General features: G+C 39.1%; 1 protein-coding gene across 2 annotated transcripts in view; it reads right to left on the reverse strand.

The window, feature by feature from the left end:
• The window catches only part of ADAMTS12 (ADAM metallopeptidase with thrombospondin type 1 motif 12), a 339,684-nt gene that overhangs the window by 66,229 nt on the left and 248,809 nt on the right, over nt 1-24,646 (reverse strand). Inside the window, exons 13-16 of one of the 2 annotated variants that reach the window (XM_063087211.1) lie at nt 19,145-19,278; nt 14,737-14,857; nt 10,309-10,553; nt 8,685-8,823 (exon numbers count right to left, since the gene is read on the reverse strand). In XM_063087211.1, coding sequence (XP_062943281.1) covers nt 8,685-8,823; nt 10,309-10,553; nt 14,737-14,857; nt 19,145-19,278 — 639 coding nt within the window. The remainder of the gene's footprint in view (nt 1-8,684; nt 8,824-10,308; nt 10,554-14,736; nt 14,858-19,144; nt 19,279-24,646) is intronic. The other variant, XM_063087212.1, reaches the window with a different exon arrangement.

Raw genomic sequence — 24,646 nt, forward strand, 5'->3', positions numbered from 1 at the left:
GGTGCGACAGACTAGAGTCAGTGAGGAAATTTCTTGGGAAGCAAGGACAGCAATGGACATAAACCATTGTTTTTATTATTTTATATGAAATTACTGAGAAAGTAAAACAGGGAAAGTAACTCAACTCATTTATAAAGCCTGAATAGCATTGATACCCAAACTGGTCTAGGAGAGTACTGGAAGAGAATATTAAAGACAGATTGCGCTCATGAATGTAGATGCAGAAATCCTAAATAAAATATTAGCAACAGAACTCAACAGTGAATATAATACATGTACAAATTTACATCACATTAAGTAAACCTTATCCAAGCAATGTCTGTACAGTTCAGTAACGGAGAATCTATTCATGGAAAAATTAAATTAGCATATTAATGGCGAAAAACTATAAGATCATCTCAATGGATGCAGAAAAATACTGGACAGATTTAACAGTAACTTATAATGAAAGGTGTAATAAACTAGGATTAGAAGGGAACTTATTTTCCCTGATAAAGATCATCTGAAGCATTCCTGTTAAAGTCAGGAGAAAGGCATGTTTGGCCCTTATTGTCTATTTGGACCTACTCTGTTTATCACTGGATTAGAGGTCCAAGTCAGTATAATGAATCCAGAAAAACAAAAATAAGGTAAAACATCTGGAAAGGAGATAAAAATTTCCTTATTATTAAACAATATGAAAATTCAAGAAATTCTATAGACAAATTGAAAACTAATAGTAGAATTCAAGACATTTATTACTTGGCTACAGATTTTTATTCTCAGTGATTGTATTAAAATTTTTTTCAGACTTTATAAAACAATCAGAAATGTAAAAAAAAAAAAAAAGAAAGAAAAGAAAAGAAAAAGAAAACTAATAGTAGAGTTCGGCAAGATTGCTGGATACAAAATTAAAACAAAAATCCAGAGCATTCCTATACATCTCTGAGGAGAAAATAACAAATAATTCCTAAAGAACACAGAAGACCCGAATAGAGAGACATATTGGATTCATAGCTAGAAACACTCACTGTTTTAAAGGTTATCAATCCTCATCTAAGTAACCTGTAAACTGTATGCAATTCCAATCAATATCCCATTAGGGATTTTCTTGAATTGGACAAATTGACTGTAAAATTGATTGAATAAGCAAAAGCCAAGAATAGGCAAAAATATTTTAATGAAAAAGAGCTAGATGGAAAATTTTATACTTATATATATATATATATATAAGGCTGTAGAAATTAGAGAACTAGATCAGTGCAACAGAATAGGAGACTGGGAACAGAATCACACCTGTAAGCAAATTAGATAAATGCCAAGGCAGAGGGAATATCCTATTTAAAAAATGAAGTTGGAATAAGAAAAGTATATACCTACCATACACAAAAGTAAATTTAGGTGGTATAAACTCCTTATGTAAAATTAAAAATTTTAAAACTTTTAGAAGAAAATATAGGATCATATCTCTAAGACTTTGGAATATGAAAGTATTTTTAGTTAAGACACTAGAAGCACAAACAATACAGAAAAACTGACAAAATTGATTATATTAAAATTTAACATTTCTGCTTAACGTGAGTTCTGCTTTATGTAAATAGGACAACATAAATAAAGTTTAAAAGACAAGCCAAAGTCTAGAACTGACGCTTCTAACTTTCTTGGTTCACTGTGCCTTTAGGGTCTTAGTAATTTTTCATGGTGCCAGTAGGCCAAATAAAACATTTAACAGTTCCATTCATTAAATAGCTAGGTCCCAACTTGATAAGTATTTATGGCCTAACAATTTACTAGCCATCTGAAAAAATAATACACAAATTGAAAGAAAAGCAATATTTTCATTTCATTTTAGATTAACTTCCTGATGAGATATGTGCATCTATTGGATACTGCACAGCTTTTCTTTTCTTTTTTTTTTTTTAAATTTTGTTTTCTTTATTTTTATTTTATTTTATTTATTTATTTATTTTTTAAATTTTCTTTTGTCGATATACATTGTGGCTGATTATTGCTCCCCATCACCAAAACCTCCCTCCCTTCTCCCTCCCCCTTCTCCCCCAACAATGTCCTTTCTGTTTCCTTCTCGTATCAACTTCAAGTAATTGTGGTTGTTATATCTTCTTCCCCCCCCCCGTTTTTTTTTTTCTCTGTGTGTGTGTGTGTGTGTGAATTTATGTATTAATTTTTAGCTCCCACCAATAAGTGAGAACATGTGGTATTTCTCTTTCTGTGCCTGACTTGTTTCACTTAATATAATTCTCTCAAGGTCCATCCATGTTGTTGCAAATGGCAGTATTTCATTCGTTTTTATAGCTGAGTAGTATTCCATTGTGTAGATGTACCACATTTTCCGTATCCACTCATCTGATGATGGACATTTGGGCTGGTTCCAACTCTTGGCTATTGTAAAGAGTGCTGCGATGAACATTGGGGATCAGGTATACCTTCGACTTGATGATTTCCATTCCTCTGGGTATATTCCCAACGGTGGGATAGCTGGGTCGTATGGTAGATCTATCTGCAATTGTTTGAGGAACCTCCATACCATTTTCCATAGAGGCTGCAACATTTTGCAGTCCCACCAACAATGTATGAGGGTTCCTTTTTCTCTGCAACCTTACCAGCAATTATCGTTCAGGGTCTTTTGGATTTTAGCCATCCTAATTGGGGTGAGATGGTATCTCAGTGTGGTTATGATTTGCATTTCCCGGATGCTGAGTGATGTTGAGCATTTTTTCATATGTCTGTTGGCCATTTGTATATCTTCCTTAGAGAAATGCCTACTTAGCTCTTTTGCCCATTTTTTAATTAATATGCACAGCTTTTCAAATCCTGGAATGTGACTAGACAATGTATTTCCTGTTCCACACTGATGTTCAGATGTTACTTGATTTTTTAATCACAGCAACCACTGAAAACCCAGTTTTACAAAAATAAGATGTTATTGAAAGGAATGTAGTGTGACCTAACATTGAACTACCTTGAGATAGTAGTTCACGTGATGTTCAAGAGATGGTAAGTATTGCTGTGCTTTCCTTTAAAATTTCTGTTTCCTTGGAAAATTCAAAATATTCCACGGCACCCCTATGAGTTCACTCACAGAATATGCAAAGACCGTATGACCCAGAAATTGTACTTCTAGGTATAAATATTAAAGAAGCTCAAATATTGAGGTAATAAGGCAATAATTATAAAATGGTCACTATAACACTGCAGAAATGTTTATAATTGCAAAATGGTGGAATGTATAAAAAATCGTGGTATATTCACACAATGAAATAGTATGCAGACCTTAAAATGAATGTACCAGAGCTACTTCTATTAGTGTGAATTTATCACAAAAGCATAATGTTGAGTAAAAGAAGCAAGATAAAGAAAATCGAGTATGACACTATTTATAGAAAGGTTAAATGCCTGAGAAACACTACTGTATAACACATATAGCTGTACACATGTATAATAAAAGTATTAAACAACACACGTGAGGACATAAACACTGGTTTTATGATGCTAGTTGATTCGGGACAAACGGAAGGAAGTGGAGTTGGAGTGTGCTCCTCAACTAGTTGTGGGAATTTTTTCTATAAAGATGAAGATTGAAACAAACATGAGATAATGGTAAGATCTGATAAAGCTGAGTGGCTGGTATGCAGTGATATATTATTACATCCTTTATTTTGCTGGTACACACTAAATGTTTCCCAGAGAAAAGGTGTATAAAACTAAAATAATGCAATAATTAAAAAATTAAAACAATTGCTATCCATCTCTTTGTAACCCTTTTATTATGCAAATCAGCTTGGTAATGTTTCTTAACGTTATCATAATACTCATGTCTTTTAAACCTAGAAATTCCAAATAGAGGTTAAAACTAAGGAGATCATTCTTTTAATTCAAAATATTTTAACATTTATTTGTACATATTTGTGGGGTACCGTGCCTTGTTTTAATACATGCACATACTGCACAATGGTTCACTTAGGGTAGATGGCATCGTTTTGTACCCATTAATTCACCACTTCTCCCCCTTCACCTACCCCTGCCCCACATCTCAGTCTCTCTCTGATAACCACTATTCTACTCTCTACTTTCATGACAACCTTTTTTTTCCTTTTTTAGAGTCCACATATGAGTGACATCATTTGGTATTTGTCTTTCTGTGACTGACTTACTTCACTTGACATGATGGTTTCTAGTTCCATCCATGTTGCTACAAATGCTAGGAGATATATATATATATATATGAGCTGGATAGTATTCCATTGAGAATGTACACCACAGTTTTTTTATTCATTCATCTGTTGATGGACATTTAGGTGATTCCATCTCTTGGCTATTGTGAATAGCATTGTGATGAACATGGGAGTGTAGGTGTCTCTTTGACATATTGATTTCATTTCCTTTGGGTATATACCCAGTAGTGGGATAGCTGGGTCATAAAGTAGATCTTATGAACCTCCATACTTTGTAAGAACCTCCATACTATTTTGCACAGTGGCTGTACCAATTTACATTCCTACCAACAATGTAGAAGAGTTCTTTTTTCTCCACATCCTCACCAGCATTTGTTATATTTTGTCTTGTTGATAACAGCAATTCTAAGTGGAGTGAGATGATATCTCATAGTGGCTTTAATCTGCATTTCCCTGATGATTTAGTATTTTTTTATGTGCCTGTTGGACATTTGTATGTCTTGTTTTGAGAAATGTCTGTTCAGGTCCTTTGCCCATTTTTTAATTGGGTTGTTGTATTTTTGCTGTTAAGTTGGGTTCCTTATATATTCTGGATATTAGCCCTGTGGCTGGCGTGTAGTTTGCAAACACTTTCTCGCATTCCGCAGGTTGTCTCTTTACATCGTTGATAGTGTCTCTTGCTGTGCAGAACTTTTTAGATTGATGTAGTCTCACATGTGTATTTTTGCTTTAGTTGCTTGTGACTTTGTAGTCTTGCTCAAAAAAGCACTGCCCACTCCCATTTCATGTAGTGTTTTCCCTATGTTTTCTTCTAGTGGTTTTATAGTTTTGGGTTTTAAATTTATGTCTCTGATCCATTTTGAGTTGGTTTTTGTATATGGTGAGAGACAGTGATCTAGTTTCAATCTTCTGCTTGTGGATATCCAGTTTTCTCAACACCATTTGCTGAAGAGGCTGTCCTTTCCCCATTGTATATTTTTGCCACCTTTGTCAAAAATCAGTTGGCTGTAAATGTGTGGGTTTATTTTGGTGTTCTCCATTCTAGCCCATTGGTCCCAGTTTGTCTGTTTTTATGCCAGTACCATGCTGTTTTGGTTACTATAGCTTTATAGTATATTTTAAAGTCAGGAAGTGTGATGTCTCCAACTTTGTTCTTTATATTTAAGACTGCTTTTCTATACAGGATCTTTCATGATTCCATACAAATTTTAAGATTGGTGTTTCTACTTCTGTGAAGAATATCATCAGTATTGTGATAGGGATTGTATTGAATGTACAGATTGTTTTGGGTGAGATGGACATTTTATAATGTTAATTCTTCCAACCCATGAACAAGTAGATCATTTTTTACATGGGCCCAAAGATGCTCATTAGAGAAATAGCAATAAGAAACTGGTTAAGGAAACTTTGCTTTGTCTTTCCAGTGAAACAGGATGCATTTGTTAAAATGATAGCTATGAAGATTGTATAACACATGAAAAAGTATCCCTGTTATGATGTTAAGTGAAAACATATGTGTCTATATGTGCATAAATACATCCATATGCATATAACTATATACATCTATGATTAGAACAAAAAGCATGTTGAAAGGAAATAAAACAAAATATCAAAGTGCATGTGTTATGGTGATGTCTTTAGTTTTCATTTTTTAGAAATGTGTTTAATTTACTTTTATAATGTAGAAGTTTTAACTTTAAGAAAATAAAAATTCAAGGTTTCTGGCATTCTTCCATCTTTATATTTATCAACGTGTGTCTTGTGTGGATATTATTATTTCATCCTTTATGCTTGCAAGTACTAAAGTAGATATGCTGACTTTCTTTGCCAGAGCAAGAGACCTCATTATCACTAAAATAGGTAGTGTGACTGAAGTTCAGGTGAGCATCTGAGCACTTTGATAATTCTCATTAAGGCTTAATAATTGTAATGACATTTACCCAGGTAGGTAGAGGGACTGCTATAGGATCTGGCTGTAACAAAACCAGGTGCCTGGTTCACATCTGGTAAGAATGTTCCATTTCCTAGCTAACTTTAGAAGTCGCTTTAAAATCATTGCACAAGTCAGCCACTTATCTCTTTATTCCTGATGCTCTGAGATATTGAACATATAATGTAAAGGGTTCACCCTACCTTGAAATAGAAGAGGGTGGAAGTTGCTCTTTTGTTACTTTGAGGAGTTCCTGTCCAGTCAGCACTGGCTAAATTTCATTCCATGGCATAATGGGAGAAATGACTTAAGCTTTAACTCACACTTCATTGCAAATGAGAACAAGGGGGATCATAATTTGAAAAAGCACTTTCAGCTACAGTCACAATGACTTCATTTTCCTCACAACTGCTCTTCAGGGAAAGTTTTTTCACCCACTTATTTTCTGCTTAAATTGTCTTTATTTAACTGCAAGCCCAGTCCCCCTGGGCAATTGTGGGCCATACATTTGGAAATGCTGGAGGCAGCAGTGGGATCACAGGACCTGTGGAATATACTAATATTTATAAAGCAAATGTATTTCACAGGGCCTATTTCCCAAAGTCCTGTAGTCTCAGGTTTGGGCTAACCTTTTGGAATTACATATAGAAATGTTAACCTTGCAAAAGGTAGGAAACTTTCCTCAGGCTGAAGTCTTTGTAACACAGCAAAGTTGCTGGCTCAAGGACAGACAAGTTACTTGATTGATATGGAAAACACTGTGGAAATTGCTGTAGGGAAAAACAGTGTTTGCTAAGATCAAGCTTTTTTTGGTGGATCAACTTAACCTTTTGCAAATTGCATTATGGAATGTCACTTTGCTTATTTCAATGATGTTACTAGTTTTCCATTTGTTAGCCATAATTCTGCTGATATCCTTGTGTCTTTGTAATGATTAAATCAATTGAATTTTCTTGTAAAACTTCCTTGTCTTTACAATAAAAGAGAGAGGCTAACTTTGGAAGGGGCTGACACATTCAGTTTTGCCCCTACTAATGGGGAAATTATTGAAGTGCAGACTATCTGGGCCTCAGTGCATACATAGTGCTTGAGTATTCACGTAATTCTTTTCTTTGTATCTGTTACACAGGGAAAAGAAGTGTAACAAGGACCAACTCACCTAACAACACCAGTCATAGCCACTGCCACAGATGGCACCTTTACCTGGTTAAATTCCAGAGGTTTAGCATTTTCAAAACATCATGGACTTTTAAATGATTATTTTCTTCTTACGAACTGGAAAAGCTAACCTTGGTTTTCTGCACTGAAGTGGGGAAAGAAGTTGATAATACAAAAATTGTTTATAAAGTTGATATTGCATGACTCAACTTCTGGACCTCTTTTCATGACTACCTCCTGGGATTAGGAAAGCCAGAGGACAGAAGACCAGAGACAAAGTACATGAGAGGGAAGCCCATGGAGGAGTAGATAGTGGTCTTCTGGCCCATTCACTCCTTCACTTTTCTTCCCTTTGCCACATTGCATATTCTGGCACTTCACCTTGTAGCTGCCCTAGTTTTATAGGCAATAGTGATAGGCTAGGAACAGAAATTCCAGAACAAGAAATTCCAGAACAGACTAAGATATGATCCAAAAGGAGAAACAGAGACAGAGGCTTTCACATATGATACTGTTATCAAAGTCCCCTAAATGAGTGAAAGAGTCCCAAGTATCCAACTGGCCCTAAACCCTGCCTTCATAGGCCTTGGGAAAGTCCATTCAGCACTGCAGTAGGGAGAGTCCATGCTTCCCAGATGTCCGTATGCTCCTCCCTTTGCAGTTAGATTATGCCCATGTGACTAACTTATGAGATGTGAGCGGAAGTGATTTGTGTCACCTCCAGGCCAAAGCTGTTAATGAGAGCCAGTCTGCTCCTTCTATCTCTTTCTTTCTCTATGGGGAAAGAAGAAGCTGTGTGTTTCAGATGTCTTAGGTACAAGATGAAGCAGGGCCTCCCAACCTGCTTCCCATGTACAATTGGTTAACAAATAAACCTTTGTTGTGTTGAAGATTGCAGAAGTTTTGATTTCCTTGTTACTGTAGCAGAGCTTATCCCCATCCTGACTAACACCTGGCAGCAAGTGAATCTCTCCAATGCTTCATTTTGTGAGAGAAGGCTACTCTCCTCGTAGATATAAAGAAAAGACAAACTGAAGACGGAGGAAGAATGATCGGCCAGAAATTGGTAGAGCTGGTTATAGTTTGGATTTGGCTGTGATTTTTTGTATGCTTTTGGGCAGGTTGTTCAACTTTTGTGGTCCTCAGTTCCTCAACCAGAGCAATGGTTTTGAGGACTTTTTGTTTGGCGTATAACCCTTTCTCCAAACAAAACCTTTCATGAAGGCCCATATATAAAGCTGATAAAAGAAAACTACCTCTCCCTTTAAACCATGCCCCTGCACTTTCACCGCCCATGTGGCCCCTGGGCCATCTCTGTGGAACCCTGCAGATCATGGCACAGAGTGAAAACTACTGGCTCAGATGGCCTCTATGGCTCTCTCTGAAGCTGGCAGGTGTTCACAGTGACAGCAGCTGTTTCCTACCTGTCCCACATGTTACACTGCACTCTGTCCAGCGGCCATACTGCCAGAAGTACATCAGCTGCTCCACATCATTGTCAAGGCCATCTTTCCGAATTGTGTACTCATACTTGATGCCAGGGTTAGTCACCTGGAATAGGAGCTAAAAGGCAAGACAGGTTATGTCAAACTCTGTCATGACTTTATGCTGCAAACAACAGTCATATAAAAGCACTACACAATGTTCATCAACTAACAAAAGTTAGTTATGGGAGCATTCATTGGAACAAATGCCATTAAATGGATCTATATCTACATCTGTGTCTGTATCTATATGTCTACCTTTCTCTCTGAATCTGTATCTCTATCTCTGTCTCATCTCTACCTACATCTCTGTCTCTACCTCTACCTCTAAATCTATATATTCTCCGTTCTATTATTTTCTTGGCTGAATTCCCATGGGAATTACAGTTCATGTAAATGAAGAAGTCTAATCTTATGGTGATTACTCAGAGGGAAAAGTAAGGAGTATCCTTTCTAACAGTAGGCTGGTAGGTCCCCTTGCACCTTATGTACTTATTAACTTTGTTAATATAGGTAAATGCCTTAGTTTTCCCAAATACAAAGTGAGGGTAATAATAATACCTACTAATAAGGTTTTTGTGAAGGTTAAGTGAGTAAATACATATAAAGTGGTTAGAACAATGCCTGATATAAAGTTAGCACTAGATAAAAGTTAAATTTTATTATGTTTGCTGTTGTTGTCTTGTGATGCTGTCCTTTAGCTCTTAGACTGGTAAGTTCCTTCAGTGCACAGTAGTTCTGGAGTGAAATGGGTCACGGGTTTTAGCTAAGACGTGCCACTCTCCCTCCCTTTCCTCTCCTGCAAACAATCGACTTACCACACATTTAAAATGGATTCATCTTAAACTTGGAGGCAGTGGATTGGTTGCTCCATGGGATTTGGGTTCCCACACCTAAATCCTTGCCCACGTGGGCAGGTCAGATGTGAGGTCTCCTAACATTCACGGATCTCAGCTGCCACGCCTGACCTCCAGCTTCTGTGAGTGCTCTGACCTCTGGCTCAGAAATGACCTCCCTGTAACTTTTGAAAGTGGCTGCATCTGATTCTCTTGGGTTCTCGTCACCTCCAAACTACTGTGCCTCTACCGGCATAATCATTTCACTCCTCTTTTACAGTTCTGTGCCTCCATGGAAGACAAATCCCTTGTGCCTTTGAAGAACATATGTTGCATCTTTACCTCTCCTTCCCCCAAGAGCTTCACAACGTCAAACCCTTTGCCTGAGGATGACCACATGACAACACACCCACCACACTGACAACGGGCTGAGAACATCCTTAACGTACCTGAGAAAAAATCACCCTCAAGTAAATCAGCCTGGAAACTGAACTCAAATTCCCAGCAGGTGGTTTTAGAGCCCCTGGCATTGTGTTATAGGGGTCTTAGCAATTTCTAGGCAATAAAGGATTAACAGCACAAACTAATATCTAGCTCCCCTCCCTGTTCCTAATTAAAAGAAGTTTTAAGGATTCTTATTTAATATTCCTTAGAAAATACCTAGGAAAAGAAATTAGAAAGATGCCAACGAGCGTTCATGTCAGCAGTGTCCTTCCCTTCTGCATTACCTGGATCCACACTGACTCATTGGTGGGACCTGTGGCCATCAGTTTCTCCAGGTCTCCTTTCCTGTCATACTGAAAGACAGTCCCTGCCAGCTTATAGTTCCCATTCCACTGAATAATAAATCCTCCGTTGAGATAATATTTTTCAGGGTCTTCACTCCTGATGGCCAGGAAGTTTCCAGCTCCCTCAATTTCCATTACCCTTATGTCCCTTGATCCTTTTGGAATGAGTGCGATGTCAACATAACCTAAGGAGAGAAGACACAGTAACAAAAGAGGCATGCTAGCTTTCAGCTGGACACAAATGCTGGGCATTTCAGCTGGGCAAAATGCTACCATCTGGTGCATGGCATCAAAGCTACTAAATAGAAATCCTCTCCACAGAGAAAGACAGGAACATAGTTGTTGGGACATCCCAAGGAGGCCATGGACACAGAAACTCTGCTCAACCCTAATACTTAGATATCAACAAACGTGATCAGCCCTGGGACTAGTGGGAGGCGTAAGACAAAACAAATCTCACTCAGATTCAAAGGGGCTTCCAAAATTGAGGTCCAGAGGGGTGATATCCCCGAGGCAAATGGTCATATACATCTGGACCTGGTCTCTTCCCTCCCAGCCTATTTTAATTCCACATCATCCTATTTTAGTTCCATACAATCTTCCCTCTTTCTTAGAAACACTCACAAAAAATAGAAAAGAGGATTTGGCTAATATTTCACACTTCCATAGCCAAAAGCAGCAGCAGCAACTCCTTTTCCAGGGAGGAGGAGGTGGAATCGGGTCTGACCACTGCGGGCATCTCTAGCAAAGACTTTTTTACTTATGCTTCTTTTTAAAACCACTCTGTTAATAAGAGCTGTAAGCCAAAGTAGAGCACGAAAAGAAAGGAACACAGACAGAAGCCGTGGATCAGTCTGGCCATGCCAAGTTTGAAGGATTTTTGAGTGTCCCAAGCTCATTGCTTTTTGGTGTTGCCTGATGGTTACCTACTTCCATCAGGAAGGAGACACTGGGTTTCTTCATGGTCACGGTTATGAACAGATAATTAGGCTCTGGGGACTTGTACATAAGTGCTGGAATAACATAGACATCTCCAAAGAATCACAGACCCCCATGTAGCTGGCTGCAAAATTGTACTTGTTCTGTGAATAATCCCCCTAAGAACTCACCGTAACCTGTGGACCCTTGAGGGCAAATGGGATGTTCTCTTGACCAGGGAGACAGAATTAGCACATGAATTCCCTGAGCCAGTCACTGCCACTGCCATAAAAGCTACAGCACTGGGTGGAGACATGTATTAGAAGGGGAAGGGTAACAATTGATGACTTTGGGCCAGAATCAAGAGGTGACCAAAACCCACACATTTTGGGTTCATGTTACAAGACTTACAGTGTGCCACATCTAAACCACAGGCAGGACATCAAGGAGAAAAATATCTGACCCAGTTAGTCCTTCAACATAAATGCAGAACAGCTAATGATTTGGTCTCCTTTATTATCAAGGGAATATGAAATCAATCTTCACAAAAACTTTTTTCACTTAAACTTATATGAGCACTTATTGAATATCTATCGTATTTATAGACTATGTTTGGTGATTTAGAGTTGGCAAGGGTGGAGACGAAGCCGAAAAGATAATTCTTCCTTCAGTTTATAATTGCATTAGAGAAGAATAAGAAAATATAAGGTGAAATAAGGCAGCAGTACAAGATAACATGTAAATAAGTATAGAGAACTATCTACAGTCATGTGTCACATAAGAACGTTTTGATCTATGATGGATGACGTTTATAACAGTGGCCCCATAACATTATAATGGAGTGGAGGTGTGTAGTAGGCTATACCATCTAGGTTTGTGTAAATATACTCTATGATGTTCAATAACGATGAAATTATCTAATGATGCATTTCTCAGAACTCACCCCAATCATTAAGTGACACATGACTGTATTGGGCATCTTCAAGATGAGGAAGTTCCCTCTTTTGACTTTGGCCTTCACATTAATTGATTAGCTTAATGCAATCTAACTCCATTTCAGAAATGTTTGCATCACTTTTTGGTCTCATTTTCCTGGTGGGGTATTGGTAGCTGGGGTCTTTATGGTGTATCTAACTTTATTAAGCAAAGCAAAGGTGGGGTCTGGTGAGGGCCCTGTGGGAAATGGAACACAGACCACCTTACTGGATGCTGCAGAGTCCTGAGGGAGCACTCGCTGGATTTCCCCATGATGCTGAGGATGACACCTGTGAGGGCACGAGCAACTGAAAGCTAACACCATTCCCTGTGTGCTGAGAGCAAATGTGAGAAAGGGAACTGAAGACACAAAGGCACAGGAGATGTCAAGTGCTCAGTGGTGGGCACGTGCCAGCGATACCGAGGTTTCTCAGGAAGGTGTGGGGGTGGGAGGGAGGCTCAAGACCCTTCTGATCCTTTTTTTTTTTTCATCTCCAAGAGAAAAGAACCCAAAACTAAAGTCTGATTTCCTAAAGGATTAAAAGGTTAAGTGAAGGAGAATTGGGAATGACAGCTCTGGTTTTTAAAGAAGTTACCATAATGTCAGAAGCACAGCATATCAGGGGCTAAAGATAGGAACCGCCACAGATAAAGAAATAAAACAGGCTAAAGGCAGAAATATGATTTTAAGTGTGACTTTTTATATATAATTCAGGTAAATAAAGCCACATTTAAAATAATGCAAAATCTTTACAAATCACCTTGCCTAAATTGAAACAAACATTAACTATCATAGGATGCTTAAACATAAGCTCAAAACATACTGTGTTTTCATTCACATCCCTAATAAGTAATTCAAAGGATATTTTTCATCCATAATAAAACTATCAATCAAGAGCATAAAATACAATCTTCCAATGGTAATTCTAAAGGGGGCAGGACAAAAGTTACATTTCGCAATTTCACTTTAGTAATTCAATAGTCAAAGATGAAAAAATAGGGATAGAAATTAAACAAATTTGGATTATCCACTGTTAGGCTTACTAGGGAACAATAGGTCATTTAATCAACTGAGGAACTCACTTGATACTCTCGGGATCCTACTTAGTAACTTCATCCTGGGTGGTGAGCATATTCTAGGAAACAGGCATTGCTTTGCCAGAACCCAGGAAAACACTGCCCTACTATATCTGAAAGTGGTTATCACTTCTGGTCCTGGGTGTCACCCTGTGGAGCAGACACTGCCTCTCCCTCAGGCCCTCCTCCTGTAGTGCACGCTGGATACCCCCCTCCCCCATTCCCAGCATCTGCATCTCTATGGAATCCAGAGAAGTAACCACCTGACAGCTCCCCTGCTCCAGCAGCCTCACTCTGTGAGTGGTGGGCGTGGGTGTGCACCTTCTCAACTCCTTCACCCTTTGCATGGAAAAACTCAGATGTGCAGGTTCTATACTGTCTCCCATAAAATGGTGACTGGCTTATTGATACACCCTTTCCTGGCTGCCTTCCTTTTTCTATATCAACTCCCCAAGATCCTAGTGGTGTTTCTCAGAACCCCTGACCCCAAATTATTTGTACCTGAATTCTTGTCTCAGCTTACATCTACAGAACCCCAAACCAAGATACCCTGAGTTGTCTTCATGGTCTCTATGTCCAACTTATCCTTCTCCCAAGACCCCACCAGCTACAAATCATTGCTGGTGCCAAGGGACCATGAGAACTATTTTGACTGAAGGCAAATCTTCAATGGCTCACAGCTGATTTGAGGTGACAGTGGTCTCTCCACTCCTGGAGGATTATCAGTCAAAGCTGCATAAGGAAGAAACCTCATAAAGGGTAACCATGGGAGAGGAATAGTAAAGTGTGGGTAAAAAGGGAGATGTTGGGTAGAGGAGCTGTCTCAAGAACCATAAAGAAGCATTGGAAGCAGGGAGGAATCAGGAATAAGAGAGGGCTGATGCAACCCTGCCTTGCTTCTGTTTGGCCCTGAAGGGACGCCCCAATTCTTCTGCCTTTAAACTCATTGCTGGCTGCTCTGCCCTTTACAGAACCTGCCTTATGTCTGCATCCTTCTCAACCAGCTTTTGATAAACTGGCTTTTAGTCTTTTCTCTCCTCTAGTTCTTGGTCTATTCCAACACTATTGGCCTTTAGCCTTGGATCTTCTTGTGATGCCTGTTCCCAAAGGGGATCCTCTCCCAGGGTTCACACCGTTATACCCCCTCCCGTGCAGAACCACCAGGCCATTTTGGATCTCTACATCAGTGTGATGCTTCCTGTATTTGTGTAGCAATCAACCGTTTTCCTAAACTGCCAAGGAGCCTTTACCCCTTTGTAGTGAGAGCTGTATTCCATTTTGAATTCTTTGAAAGTTACAAGCTGTTTTAGAAAAACATGAACAAGAACTAGGAATCAGTCATTTATCTTGCTGCCCCTCATTCTCAGTCCCCTGCCACTTTGATTATTTGTTTATTACCGGATCCTTCTTTCTGTTTAAACATCTTCCTCACTGTCTGGCAGGCAGAGCCGTCTCCAAGGCACACGCCACAGCGGTCCTCTGTGGCGTTGGAATCAATCTCATAGTCACAGCCGACTATCTGTGGAGAAGAGAGGTTGAGGGTAGAAGACAGAGGCAGGGGACGCCACACCCACTTGACCTGGGACTTCTCCTTTCCCCCTTTGTTCTTTGTAAGACTAGGCAGGCAGGTACAAGGGTACAAGGACAAGTGTTTATTTCCTTTTCCTAGTGGCAGCCAGAGGAATAACCAAAGCATCCACCAATGGTAAAAGGACATACTTGCTTAGAGGGCAGAGAGGCACATACTGACTGAGGTCTCCAATTTCCCAAGTCAGAGGCAGAACTGAACACAGTTCCAAAAATCTAACTATAAAAATGTCTTGGAATTGGAGTTGTTGGAGCGGCAAGTCTTTTTCAGATGTGTTCCCCGTCTGAAATAGGGGAGCAATGAAACTTTGGATGTTCTGTATCATCCGGTAGCAAAGAATCACCACACTTAGGGTGAAAGTCACCAAACACAGCTGAGCTTCAATTAAACTTCCCTGTTGCTTGCTTTCTTCCAGGGCTACCAGGTAAAACTATCCTATATTACTTTAGTCATAAATTTCTTTCCTGTTTGGGAAGAAGAATTGTGCCCAGGTAGGTTTCTTTCTTCTCAAAGATCATTTTCTTTCTAATTTTAATGCTACCTCAAATCTACTGAGAGGAAGAATGGTTTGAGTGTTTAAATATACCCTCCACCAGCTTACCAAGGACTTACTGCCCACCAACAGAAAGAATGCATGCCTCAGCTTAGCCATCTCTAATCTCCTTTTGTTCCAAACACTGTGCTACTTGACCCAGCTGGGAAAAAATTGAAGCGCTAAGAAATTTTCAGAAAACCAAAACTTGATTATGCTAGTCACAATGAAAAGAAGAGGAATGTTCTGGAAGTGTGCTTTCAGTGGTTAGGAGTAAAAGGCCAACTCTTCACCAGTGACGTGTTACATCGAGCCTAAGCATTGTCTAATAAGCTGACCTTTGCAGTCACATTCGCAGTGATCTTCACTCCTTCACTGATTTGGAATGAGCCAGGAAAATTTACTCTTTTTAAATCTCTACCAAGAGGGAAACAGGTAAAAAAATCTGAAGAATAAAGGAAAGAAAGCCAGAAAAACAAATATCATGAGACCAGGTCTTTCTTCCTGAGTGGATGATCATGTTTCTCCAGCAGTATTTGCCTTGACCACTGGTGGAACAAAGTTTGGGGGAAGGAGACACACCCATGTCCCCAATATGCTGTCCCACAGCTTAGTAAGTGGGTTCTTGTGGAGACCTCACCCAGTTTGCTTCTCCTGTCAGCTGCACACTTAGAATAAAACTGAATTAAGCATGTAACAGAAGGTCTGTGAAGGCATAAACTAGTCTTCCTTGTTGCATGTAAAACATAAGGGGCTCTCAGGGGAAAATAAACAGACTTCACTCTCCTCTCTCACACCACGTGCTCTAGTAATAGGGCACACAACCATATGGTCTTTCTGCCTTCAGCGGAATCAGAGGAGGCTGTGCTGCTGCTACCAAATGTGAACAATGACTTCAGCATGGTTCTTCTCTGAGGTGACACTGGGGATGCCAGACAGCCACCCCAATGCACAGCATTTTTGAAAAAAAAAAAATCACTTTTATTTCCCACATCATCAGTTCTTGATTCTGAAATAATTACAATGAAGATCATACTATCTTGAGTATTACTTAGGGAGATCAGGTCCCAGCCTTTCACCAGGCATTTAGCCCTCCATGAGTGAATAAGTAACACATATTCTTACCAATTCTCTTTTTTTGTGTGTGCTAAGAGTTAACATTGTTTTACTTCGCAAACTCTCAAGTGCCTGCGAACTGACATACACACTGGCACCATGACCTAATCCACTTGTAACGTCATAATTTCTTTCTAAAGTCTCTTGGAAACCGTAGAGACTGGGAGAATGCCTGGTTCCAAGATGAGAACCATTACCAGCCAATGAGATTTCAAGTGTAACAATAGGGCATGGCTCTGCTCAGCTGAAAAGAACAGGTAAATGATTCTTCCATTTAACAAGTGGGATAGTAGCACAAGGCTTCCCTTGTCATAATTTTTCCAGTAAGTATTTGTTGTGGATTGAACTATATTCCCCAAAAGATATGTTCAAGTTCTAACCTCTGATACCTGTGAATGTGACCTTATTTGGAGATAAGGTCTTTGCAGATACAATCAAATTAAGATGAGGTCATACTGGATTAGGGTGGCTCTAAATTCAATAACTGGTGTCCTGATAAGGAGAGAGAAATTCAGAGACAGAGACATACAGTGGGAAGATGGCCATGCAAAGACAGAGGCAGAAATTGGAAGTCAGAAATGTCAATAACTTTCTGCAACCACCAGAACCTAGGAAAAGGCAAGGAAGGATTCTTCCCTAACTAGCCACATGTGGCTGGTGGCTACTATACTGGACAGCACAGGCCCACAGTATTTGCTAGGTGGTAGGAAGGGCATCACATTAATGAAGGATGTTTTCTTTTAATTTCTTTTTTTAAAAAAAATATTTGATAGGGAGATGGAGGACCCTGAGTAGTCTCTAAGTAGTCACAGTACTTAGCCCACCAGCCTCTTTCTTATAACCATCCCACCACCTCCAATGGCCCCCCAAATTTACCTTCCACTCCTGTGGCAATTTCAGATCCTTCTGTGGCTAGATCATTTTCTGTCACGTTACACAACCTCCTTGTCCCCCTTCATACCACCCAAATATCTAATATATACTTTTTAAGAGATGAATGATGCTGTCCCTATGCACACAAAGTATTTAGATCTAAAAGATAATTTTAACATTACATTCATTTCTTGGTGACTAAAGTTCACAGCCCTTGCTGCGTATGATAATGACCTGGGGAGATTTTAAAATATCATTGCTCAGATCCCAAATCCTAGGGATCCTGAATTAATAGATTTGAGATAAAGCCCAGACATCGTTAATTTTTAAAAGCTCTCCAAGCGATTCTAATACATAGCCAGGATTGAGAACCACTGCGTTAGACAGGGGTGGAGCTGTTTATGCCTGAATGATTTAAATAAATCTCTTCCCACTCTGGGAAATATATATATCTAAAATATATTACTTATTTTTGGCTCTTTCTAGCTACAATGATAATTAGTTGGTTTCAAAGAGAATTTTGCCTGAGCTCTTTCAAACTTAAGAGTCTGATTATAGCTTTTTGTTTAGCTCACTCATTCATGGGAATCAACATCTTGCCCCTGAGTTCTGGTCACCACTCAAACATAACAAAAAGCAACCTTCCCAGAGTGCTGAAAATTTATGGGCAAGAGCATTTCTTGGCGGGGGGTGAGGGGGTGGGTGGGGAATTTTATCCAGTGGAAAAAAAAGTATAAGTATTTGCAAAAACAAATAAAATTTATTAAGAGTTTATTGTGTACCAGGGCTTCTGTTAAGGGCTTAACATACATGACCTTGTTTAATCTTTTTGACACTCCCAACTAGGTAGAAACATTACTATCCCAATTTTATGACCAAAAACTGAGTCTTAGAATTTGTACAGGATACACTGCTAGTAAACGATGGTGTTTAGTTCATATTCTAGAACCCCAGCACCAAACTACTATGCTTACTAATAGGTAATTAGGTATTCCTATACAGTTTTCATTTAATTAATTAAAAACACCTCATTAAACTGAGATTTATGCTTAGGTGTTGGATCACAAGACTTGTTCAGCGGTTCCTTGTAAAACAGACTGCAAGCAATGAGAAGCAATTCTTCAATGGCTGTACACTTAAAGCATTAACAAATCAGGTCTAAGTAATTCATATACAGGTGGAGTTGATTAAAAGAGTGAGTGTGAAAAAATTACACAGAAATCAGAAGTCTGGTTTATAACTACCTATCATGCTGTATTTCTTTCTGAGAAGAAAATGTTGCTAATCAATAGAGAATTAAATGTAAAAATGCTTTGTGAAAAGCACTATACAAACTATTACTGATTTCAGTTTTTCTCAAATTTAATGCCACTAAAATAATCTGGGCTGCCTTTTCATAATAATTCCTCTGTTAATTTCGTTCCCCTTCAATATGACCCTGAAAAATGCCTAAAATAATAGCATAGTTTACATCAACAAATCAAGAAATGAAAGTGACAGCAGGAGGAAAAAACTATTCAGTTCAAAACTATGATTTTGATGAACACTGAGAAGTCTTGTCTTCTTGTCTCACAGATCATATATAAAAACCAGACCATATGTAAATGCCAAGAAAGCCCAAGCTTAAATGTCTGATTCCTGAATTAATAAAAATCATAATTTTATAAAGTTGTAGATTAAGGAAACATACCCAATACCTTACATATGCCATTAATACAGACATTTCTGCTGTTTCCTCCTTCAAAGCAAGGGGTACCATCAATGACAGCATCCAGCATTTTCTCAGAAAACTGGCCATCTATGGGTCGGCAGTACAGCTCACAAGGATGTGCTGAAGTGAGAAAAAGACAAATCCTTGGAAATTAGTTTTTTAGCTCAGCACCCTTCCCCCAGACTTCCTTTGTACTCATGACCCTCGAGTGTCGTTTAATCTGGTGATTCCATCTATTAAATTCTGAGACACATGCTGTAATGTAGTCTTTTTACTTTTTTCAGTTAAAGAGTTTTATAATGAATTATATTTGGAAGATTAAAGTCCTATGCCCTGTGTTATAAACAATGAGACCTTTCAATGCAACATTAAACTGTGCTTGCAAAAATAAGGCACTGAATATCTAAAGTTAACCTGGAAGATAAGTCATAGCAACCAGTGCTGCAGGATTCCAGGTGACCCTGATGTCTGCCCATTGTTTGCAGCAAAGTGAGTAGACCTCCAGGGGATAGGCGTTCCTCTCTCATATGGCCAGATCATACTAACACCACCATCACCATCGCCACCATCATAACCCCACCCCCAACGAATGTTTTCCCTTATTCCAAGTCCAAGAAGCGCTTGGACACAGATTGACAACCATGTAGAAACAAAGCACCTACTTTTTTTGCTAAAGCTGAAGCCAACCTGTTTATCATAGTGGTCTATCCCATCATCCTGGGTCTTTCATTGAATCCACGCTAAGGTTCAGTTTTCTACTGCCTTGTGAATGTAGATAGGGTATTCTGCAGCACAGGAACATTTACTTTATGAAGTATGTAGCCATACATGTGTGCACAGAATAACCAGAAAGATGAATAACTTTTTTTTTTTTTTTAGGGTTGGAGAAGGAAGACCATAGTGGTGTGTTGGACTTTTTTTTTTTAATTCATGTACCACAGTTTATTTAACTAGTCTCCTATTGGTAGACACTTTGAATTTTTCCTGCTTTTGCTATTACAAACAATGAGAAAATGTACATACATTAATCCATACAGTACAGATATATCTTTAGATGAATAACTTTTAAAATGTAAATTGTGTTAAAATTTTTAATAGGTAATACATGTATATGATTAGAAGAACTCAAATAGGAATTTTCTTTCGGATGTTATGTGTTGTTTTCTTCAAGTGAAAAACTTGAGAATGTCTTCTTTGGAAAGGCCCTTTTTGGGTCTCTTCTGGATCTGGTTATTGTGCACAGGGTTGTTAGTCTCTTGGTGCTTTCACTAGCTGAGGGCTCAATGATACCAGCTATTGGGCCATTTGTCATGGGTACCAATTGCAAATCCAGAATGCACAGTGACAGCTGTGTCTGCTTGAAGATGCAACGCTCCACATGGTAAGGAAATAAAAGTGTAAAACTCACACAAATGTAACTAAGAGCAAAAGCTCCAAATTCTGAAACTCTAGATAAACTTGAGATAGATGTCAAAAATATCTGTTTGAAGCTTAAAGGGGGAAAGGTAAAAGCAAAGAATACCAGCTGATTTCATACAAGGTGCACTGGATAAGTTGTCTGAGAAGACAGACAAAGTCAAAATGAGCCAAAGAGATACTGGAAAAAGTGCCCATGGAAAAGCCAGAAGACTCTGGGGACAGGCACTGCATAGGGTTGTTGCGAATCCCCATTCCTGGCAGCACGTTTAGCTCTGTCACTACCCAAACTGGAATAGAAGTTCCTGGAAAGAGCCACTTGGGAGCAATTCTGCTCTCCCAGGGATGAGACCATCTATCCAGGTGCCGAATCCAGGGAATCATTTCATTATGACTTTGATTTGAATTATAAAATCTGGATTTGGGATTTTGTATTTGGGCACATAAAGCAAAAAAAAGAAAGTAGATCTGAATAAATTCTGGAGCTTTTCAAAAGGAGCTACCTGTTTCAAGCCTGCTGGGAAGGGCTGGGACTAGAGTCGCCTAGGATGCAAAGTTTAAGAAGACACTCACTCTCGGTGTCATTCAAGGGGTGGATCCTCATAGTGACTAAACCCCCCTCCAGTGGCAAGTGCTGCACCAAATTCCAGAACTGTGAAGTTCCAATGTTTGCCTTAGTTTTACTCCCCTTGGGTTTTTGCTGTGTTTGACTCACTCCCTGAAGGATAAAACCCTCCAGAGACGTTTGCTAGTCTTGTAAAAGAAATGTTAAAATAGTGGATGACATATATTATTTGAACATTATTTCCCAGATTTTGTTGTGCTTTACAGTGGTTATCTCATTTTAACAATCACAACACCCTTTGAAGTTAGTTTATTTCCCATTTCATAGATGAGAAAATTTAGGCATAGAGAGATTGTTTCCCAATATCTCACAGTATGAGTGGCAGAGCTAAACCTAGTGGGTTAGCTTCCAAGCCCACACTAGTAACCCTTAACTTACAGGCACAAAATTTTCTTTAACAAAAAAACAATTGTCTTTGATGAAATCTTTAAAGTAACCACTCTTCACTTTACTAGGTAATGCATTTATTCATGAATCATAAGGCTATACCAAGCAAAGTTAGCAGAATAACTTGACTCCATTTTAACTCTAAATCTCGGGGGGCTTAAATACAGGGAGAATCACTAGCTTCTGGAGCCATTTATTTCTACAGAGAGCAGATTTAAAAGTTTAGTTCATGAAAGTCTAATATTACCTTAAGGCTTAATATTTCTGTGACTCAGTTTCTTCATCTGAAAAATGGGAATCATAATGCATGTCTTGCAGGGTAATTCTGAAAATGAGGACAGAGATTGTATATCAAGCACTCAGCACTGTGCTCTGTACATAGTAAGTGCTCGACCAATGACAGTTGTCATAGTTGTTTTTACCTCATCATAAACTGGATGAATTTTAAACATCCTTGCAGTGGCCTCCACATTCTATGCTTCTATCATTCCAATCTTCTCTCATAGCAGTCAAAAGACTTGGAACTCCAGCTAAATTCTCATTCTAGCAAACAAAACATAACAACCCCCCCCCCCCACAAATCTTTCTGAAATATCCTCTTTCCCTTTAGATTACTCCAATATGCCATTGTTAATTAATTCTGCACTAAATTCATACTTTGTTTTACGATTTTATAAGCAACTGGTGTATTGTTAGTTTAGCATAAGGAATTCTAGATCCTTCTCAGTCAATAGGTGGTTCTATGTTTTCTTTTACTACCACTGAGGACCTGGTTCAAAGATGTTCCAGTGGTACAATGACTACTGAGTTCCTCTCAAGTCTACAATTCCAAGACTACGGATTTTACAAGCTCCTCAACCAAGCTGTGATGTCCTCAAGGGAGCTTAAATTATCTGGGTGTTGATCAGCTACAGTCTGAGAAAGGGGAGTCATAATACACACGGGTGAGGACTCGAAAGCATGTAAGAGGCAGAAGTAAGCACAATGTGGGGAATTCTCACAGGCCTTGGAGTTGTTCATTCCATGGGGATTCAAATCCCAGCCCTGACTCTCTTATCTTGCTCAAGGCCTTCTCAGCCTCTGCACACTGGAGATTGTCAGAAAGAAAACACGATTGTTACCATCAGTCTCTCCCAGTGATTACCAGTAGAACATTACACTTAAGAAAAATGCTTAACTCACTTTTACTGATTAACTTATGTGACAATGATCAACACTGTTAGGGAGAAACTTTTGGATCAAGAGGCAAAGAGATCATATCAATCCAGATGTTATTAACTTTATCAGTCATAAAAATAAACTTCTATCACCTTAGTTATAGAAATCAAGGATTTTCACTGCAGCAATAAAATATTTATTCAGAGATAAACAAACCACTTAAGTTGCATTTCCATAGTGGATTGCTATGCAATCACTAAAAGGAATGAGGTGAAACCACGCTGCTCAGGGAGTTACAAAAGTTGTGGAATTGGCAAAGTATGACTCTATTTGTGTGCAAATGAAAACCTGCCCTTAACAATGGTCACCTCTGAGGAATACGTTAAGTGTGCTGGGATAACAAGAATTTGTTTTTATTTTATCCTATTACGTACACTTGCATTTCTTATGACACATATATTTCTTAGCCCTCCGGCAAGAAAACTGGGAAGGTCTCCTTTCCCCTGTGATAGTCAAGACACATCTCTGTGGAGAGAGGCCCTAACGTCAAGACTTCCCTCCGTCCTGTTTCTCCAATGCAAACTGGTACATGTTTTCATGTTAGACAGGTTAACCGAAATACACTGCATACGAGAAACACAAAAGTCTGCCGGGTATAAGTGCAGTGCTCTGTGGAGTCGTAGCAATACCCAGTCAGTAACCTTGTGGCAAGAACAGTAACAGCACACAGGCCCACTGCTGCGAGTCTCTTAGAGCTTCCACCACAGTGACCTACAGGTGCTTAAGGCCACAGAGAACCCATGCTTGAAAGTAGCCATTGTGAGTTGAAGGTTCAGCGCTGTTTAAGCAGGTCATAAGGCTGAGCCTGAAGTCCTGTTTCTTGTCCCTTCCTTCTCTGGCTTTTGCCTTTCATGGTGCTCTGGAGGGATGATGGTTATGTCACTAGGTTGTTCTGTGACACAGGGCTCTGCAGAAGGAGGCAGGGGTGATGGTGGTGGTCTTAATTCTTTGCAGAGATTCTGTTCTAGACATCAGCCTCGTAGATTCTACCATCCCTATAGAGTATTTTCACTGTCTCATATTTATCCACCTTCCCGATTCATCCTTTTGTCTGGGTCGTGTGATTTTTTTCCCTCTAGCTTTCAAGAGCTATCAAGTCCATTTATAATTCAGCTAAGTGAGAGCTCTAAAACTAATTTACCAGTGAACTCACCCTCACACTGTCTGATTAATCCTCTCAAAGGGAGCTTAGGTAGCCGAATGAACTTATTTGAATCAAAGACTAAATTTTCAATTCTGCTGTAACAGGACGGCTCAGCATTTTTGGATAATGATCTGAAGAAGTGATCATAAGAAATCAAAACTATCAAACTTGCCAAAAAGGATAAAAGTATCTTTTAGGCTAAGGACAAGTTTTGATGCATCTCACGTTTTGTGAGTAGACTGCCATTTGAGTTTCACCACTTTAAAGAATCCACAGTTTCTAAAATCCACTTACGGGTAGGGCTTCAGGGGCATGAGGCCGGTGCAGTCTCCCAGGGCCCCACACTTGGCTGAGTGTGCTGTTGTCTCTGTCGTGAAACTCTTAATAATTTTATCTTTGAACTTGCATTCTGTAAATGAAGTCCCAGGGGACAGTGGAGACTGCACAGAAGTAGAAAAGATCTGCAGTCTGTACCCCTGCTGTTCCTTGACAGATTGTAAGAAATACTAATCTTCAAGTGAAAGGTATAACTTAAAATGTTTATTGTTATAACAAGTAAGTTTCACTTACAAAGGAAGCTCAGCTTAATGACTAGACTCAAATCAGCTTGAGGGGAAAAAACAAAAACTCCTGACCCCGTATCCCAACAAAGAATCAGTCAAGTAATTATGAGGACTGTAACTTTGGCTGGTCTAAAA

The sequence above is a fragment of the Cynocephalus volans genome, chromosome 2, assembly GCF_027409185.1.
Source record: "Cynocephalus volans isolate mCynVol1 chromosome 2, mCynVol1.pri, whole genome shotgun sequence".
NCBI classification, from domain to species: domain Eukaryota; kingdom Metazoa; phylum Chordata; class Mammalia; order Dermoptera; family Cynocephalidae; genus Cynocephalus; species Cynocephalus volans.